Here is a 6051-nt window from a genome sequence, read left to right as displayed (position 1 = left end):
AAGAAGAAGAAAAGAAAAGGATGGGAAGGAATGTGATGTGTAAATCTTGTTTACATTCTGATTGGAATCCATTAAGCAGAAAAAGACATATTGGGACCATCAAGGAAATATAATCTTGGACTGGGAATTGGAGAATATTAATTTTATTTTTTTTGAATTTTCTTACATAAAAAATGATATTGCTAATGAATAAGAAAACATCCAAGTTTTTAGTGGTGTATGTAGCAGGGACAAAGTAACATGCCGTTCTGGAATGGGACCTAAAATATTTGCAGAGAGGAGGAAATATTGACAGATTAACAAAGGTAAAAGAAAAAACCCTGACAAAATGAATAATGGCTACATACATATGGCGTTCAACATGCTGTTCTTTTACTTATGTATCAGCTTGAGGGCATTTGAAGGAAAGCACTTAAAAATGAAACTAGTCAGTCATGCTTTAAGAAAGCAGGAACACTTGGCTACGGCCACTATGACCAACACATTTCTCTTAACATATGAATTATTGGTAAGATAAAATTCTCAAATGATCACACCAGGGTTTTTACACGTTTTCATGTGCCTGTTTCAAGTTTAGCATCATTCTCAGACAGGTTCTGCATGAAGGATTTACAAATGAAAAATAATAAAAATATTAAGGTTTTATTAGGCAGTCATAAAATATGTCCAAGTATTACTTTAAGACATCAGTAACACAACTGTATAAATAAAACCACACATGCATGCCATATAGAAATTGACTACCCAATTCATAATATGGTTTTAGTTCCCTTACCATCAATATTTAGCATCATTTTCCACATGGCAGGCCGAACAGATTGATGGAATCCAAACCATACTTCCCTGCCCCCTCCCAGAGGGTGGTCATATCCTTCTGGAGCTGAGAAAAAGGAACGCCCCACAGGTGTATATCTACAAAAATTAAAATGGCATGTTCAATCCTTTCCTTCTAATACTAATACTTAAATCAGCAGGACAGAGGACACGAAAGCAAAGACAATTAACTTATGATACTTACAATTACAAATACACATGAAAGCAAAAGACTATTCTAAATGAAGAAATTCATCAGCATCCTTCTCTGAAATTGTCTATTTTCAGAATCTGTTACTTTACAAAGCAATATATTTTATTATTATTATTTTTAAGACAGCATCTCACTGTATAGCTCTGGGCAGCCTACAGCTCACTACATTAAACCAGGATGACCTTGAACTCACAGAGAGCTGCCTGCCTCCACCTCCCAAATCTTGGATTAAAGGTGTGTGCTACCTCACTTGTTCCTTAAAATACTTTCTTAAAAACAAGAGCACTGCAACTTTAAAATGTTAAAGAGTAAGCGATTTCTACAAATGTTTCCAGAGAGCTATACTAATTGTTTCAAAGCTACTTGACAATGCAAGTCCAGGAATTTGTAAAGGTAGTGTGGTTTTAAACTGCCGTCCCTCTCTCCCTTTTTTCCATGCAGGACCTGAATGCAGGACCTCAAGTATGCTGGGTAAAGACTCCAGCCTGAATTCTATCTCCTGCCCAAGAATAGCAATTTCAACACAATCTGATACTATGTATAAAATATGCAATCTTTTTTAAAACAAGGTGATTTGAGTTCATAGTATGTCTGAAATATCAGTTATTCAAGACTTATAGGTCCTAATATAAATGGTTAAAAATAACTCTGTAGAATAATTCACTAGATTAGCTAAGCTAATGATGTATATTTTACTTGCTATTGTACAAATGAAATAATGAAAAGCATGGAACATACAAAAGTTAACTGAGAAAGGCTTCTACTACTCACTCTAAGGAGGAAAGAAGCCAGAACCACCTACTTCATGGAGGGTAGATGTCGTAGCACCACGTCAACGGCATGGACCGGGTTAGTGCTGATTGGCTTGTCTAATTCCAGTGGCTCAGGCAAAGTCCGTCCCGTCAGCACTTCATGTAGCAGGTGCCAACTCACCCGGGATACAAATTTGACTGACACCTTGAAAGGTCGATCTTTGCCACCTTCCCCAGGTAATGTAACATCTAAATCTACCTGTTGATGGGACAAGACCCAAGTGTAAATGTTGAAAAAGATAAGATTTAATTATTTAAAATTTAACTTATAAAAAGATAACAAGCAAAAATAAAAAATCTTAATGTCAAATTAATAGATTAAAATTCAAATACATACTTTATTCATGGCAGTATTATTCATCATTCTAAAACACTGGAACCTACTTAAATACACTAACATTTAGGCAGCTATAAAAAAAAGGAAGAAGAGCTAGGTGCTAGTGATGCACGCCTTTAATCTCAGCACTCGGGAGGCAGAGGCAAGAGGATCTCTATGAGTTCGATGTCTACAAGAGCTAGTTACAGGACCAGCTCCAAGGCTACAGAGAAACCCTGTCTTGAAAAACAAAAAACAAAAGCAACAAAAAAAGTGAGATTAAGATGATATAGGTAGGATACAAGTAAAAAACAAAAGACAAACAAACAAAAACACTTCCCCTTCGATACTAACTACAAAGAGAAAAAGAATATCTTAGCAGGAAAAGGCAGAAATCAACTTAACCAAGTATTGAAGTTACCATCACCATTAATGGAACAAATATATATTATGTATCTCTGGGTAAACGGCACTGATGAAAGAAGAACACTTCTGCAATGTTCTGGCTAAATTATACATAAACAAAATGTAACCGGGGGGGGGGGGATGGCAAACACAATTCAGGAGCAGTCTAAAAATAACTTGCCTATGGTCTTCAATCATGTTAACATCATAAAAGAAAAGCAAAAGGCAAGATAATTGTTCTACAATAAAGACCAAAGTCATGTGATGTTTATTAGCATGATCTGGACTGAATTCTTTATTAGAGGAAAGGAAGACACTAGAGAACATAATGAAAACAATGGGAAAAACTAGAATATAGATTGTTGATTAGACAAAAGTATTATGCCAATAATAAATTTAATTAAGTTGGCAAATATACTATAGTTTTTAATCTTTATTTTTAGGAAATAATACATATTAAAATGTTATTAATGAGGCATAATGTACATAACCCAACTATGAACAGGCTAGGAAAAAGTATGTATGTATTTTTGTTTCATGAAAGAGCAAAAGAGATTAAGAAAAAATTCTAAAATCAGAGCAGCAAATTGTTAAGGACATTGGCAAATCTGAGTAAAATGTATGTGACTTTTCTACATTGTTCTTTAGGTTTTTCTGTAAACCTGAAATTATTTCAACAGAAGTTGAAAAAATACATTAGTATGGGTTATAATTTAAAATGGTAGTAGGTCATTTAAAGGGAGATATAGGGGTTGGGGAGTGATGTGGGATGTCCTTGTGTATGCTGTGATATTGGTTGATGAATAAAACTGCTTTGGCCTATGGCAGTGCAGAATATAGCGAGGTGGGAAATCCAAGCAGAGATACAGGGAAAAAGAAGGCAGAGTTAAGAGGAGATGCCAACAATCACCAGAGGAGTAAGATACCAGAGGAATATGGGTAAGCCACAGGGCACGTGGCAATACACAGATGATCAGAAATGGGTTAATTTATATGTAGAGCTAGCCAGTAGGAAGCCTAAGCAATTGGCCAAACAATCATAGTTAATATATAGCCTCTGAGTGATCATTTGATAAGCTGCTGCAGGACCTGGTAGGGACAACAGAAGAGCTTCCAGCTACAAATGGTGCCAATGTGGGGCAGGTACATCCACATAAAATCTGAGAAGACTTAAAACAAAAGGGATTCTAAACACAGAGTCATAACTGGCTTCTTGGTAGCCACATCTTTTCAGATAGACTTTGCTTGTTGATGGCAAGAAGATGCATGGCGCCTTTAAGAGATGGCTTCCTGGTTCATGCTAGCAGCACAGATGGCTCTCTCAGGAGAGCACTTGAATGAGGTTTGTGGGCAGTGTGCTACTACTTGGTGGCTGTGTGGACCCACTGCTTCCCACAGCTGGGGTGTTAAACATGACTCCCAGAGCTGGTGGTAAACATACCTCTGCCATGTTGGAAAGCTGAGTGGGGTGAAGCCAGCAGCCAAATCTGCTGCTTTGGTACTAGCCATGCCCACTTAACAATTTAAAAAAAATTATCACCAAAAAAAAATTACAAATATACAATACAGACAGAATCAGACAAAAAGAAAGCTCTAAACAGTCACAGTGTGTTTTTAAAAATATGTATGTAGACTTGGAAGAGAGAGAGAAAAAAAAGAGTATAGGCAGTTACAGAAAAAAATACTTTAAAAAAAATCTTCAAAGAGACAGTAAAATAATATAAAAAATAAAACACACAAAAATGGAAAATACACAGAGAGCCTGGATTATGTATTTTACTGTGTTTTTAAAAACTTTTTGTTAATGAGCTATATGCTAAGAAACAACTGATTATAGGGGCTACTAAGTTAAAGCAACATATATATATTTAATCTTAAATTTTTTTTTTATTTTTCCATTCAAAAATTTACACTTCCTCCCCTCCTCCAATTTCCCCTCTGTTCTCCCCCTCCCTCTCCTCAATCCCCCTCCTTCCTTAAGAGAGGGCAGGGAACCCTGCCCTGTGGGAAGTCCAAGGCCCTCCCCTCTCCATCCAGGTCTAGGAAGGTGTGCATCTAAATGAGTCTAAGGATATGTTGCTTTGAAAAAAGGTTCTGTTTTTGTTTCCACAGAAGATAAAAAGCTGTGAATTCCTTACAGGCTAATATGGCTTGATCAAGCAAGATCCCTGGAAAGGTCTCCAATGGCAATGATGACCCAGGTGACCCAACATCCACAACACCTTCAAGACTACCAGCTGAGATGGACAAACCACACAAAATATCACAGGCAGGGCTTGACCATAATCCTAAATTTTCTCAGGATCCCCATAAGACTGCCAGTGCCTCCCATCAGCAGGAAGTAGTATAGCCAAACAATCATAGTTAATTTATAGCCTCTGAGGAATTATTTTATAAGCAGCTGCAGGACTGGGTGGGGACAACAAAATAGCTTCTGGATACAGGGAGATGGCTCAGTGGTTAAGAGCACTTGTTCTTGCAGAGGACCCAGAACTGGTCCCCAGCGCCCACATGGCTGCACACAACTAGCTTTAACTCTAATTATAGGGGATCTGACACCCTTTTCTGGCCTCCTCAGGCACTGCACAAACAGGATGCACAGGCATACATGCAGGCAAAATGCTCATCACATAAGAATAAATAAATCTAAAAAAGACTGAAATAAAAGGAGATATAGCACAAATAGAGCTTTACAATAAAGAAACATATCTTACCCCCGTAGTTGCCACAGGAAGTGGATTGGCTGTGTAAAGGCTTCTTTTCCCATCATAGACTGGTCTACGGTCTCCAAATATAGTCACTTTGAAATGCTGAACCATTGAGTCAACTACTTCCCTAAGGAAGGGAAAAACACATTCTCATAATCCTCTGCAAGATGAAATGCAAAAATATGAACTAGCTTAAGGCACTGTTTAATGACTTCAAAATAAGATTTTGGTTTCAGAACCATAGCTTAAGATAGCAGAAAGACAGCCCACTGGCAAAGGATGACACATATTCCCAAAGACAAGAATGAATCCAGTAAACCAATCATTCTGGGATACTGTTGACCAGAAAAATGTTATTAGCATTTGATTAAAAATCCCTTTCATCTTCTCTAAGCACTCCCTGACTGCTTACCTTTCTTTCTCAAACAGTAAGATGTTCTTTGTACTGGGCTAAAATACATCTTGTTTGTATCTCTATTTAGAACAATCAGCCTATTGTATCCAATTATATTCTTCATTCCTATGGTGAGTTTCTGAAGAGTAACAAACACATCTATATTCCCTACACCACCCACTCAACAATGTCACCTAATCAGTGAGATGCTGTGAAGTGTCCAGCTGGGGATTGGAGCTCAGGGGTAATGTGTTTGCCTCATATGCACAGGCCCCATGCTCACTCCCCAGCACCACAAGGAGAAAACTCTAGCCAGGCGGTTATGGCACACGCCTTTATACCCAGCACTTAGGAGGCAGAGGCAGGTGAATCTCAGTAAGTTTGAGGCC

At 37.7% G+C, this 6051-nt stretch overlaps 1 protein-coding gene across 1 annotated transcript in view; it reads right to left on the bottom strand.

The window, feature by feature from the left end:
• LOC102000993 (protein argonaute-3) overlaps positions 1-6051 on the bottom strand; it is a 92258-nt gene that overhangs the window by 67267 nt on the left and 18940 nt on the right. The window contains exons 3-5 of the mRNA XM_013348320.2: positions 5275-5395; positions 1830-2038; positions 776-912 (exon numbers count right to left, since the gene is read on the bottom strand). Coding sequence (XP_013203774.1) covers positions 776-912; positions 1830-2038; positions 5275-5395 — 467 coding nt within the window. The remainder of the gene's footprint in view (positions 1-775; positions 913-1829; positions 2039-5274; positions 5396-6051) is intronic.

The sequence above is a fragment of the Microtus ochrogaster genome, chromosome 10 (assembly GCF_000317375.1).
Source record: "Microtus ochrogaster isolate Prairie Vole_2 chromosome 10, MicOch1.0, whole genome shotgun sequence".
Lineage (NCBI taxonomy): Eukaryota > Metazoa > Chordata > Mammalia > Rodentia > Cricetidae > Microtus > Microtus ochrogaster.
The sequence above is the reverse complement of the archived record's forward strand: the minus strand, read 5'-3'. Positions and strand labels throughout refer to the sequence as shown.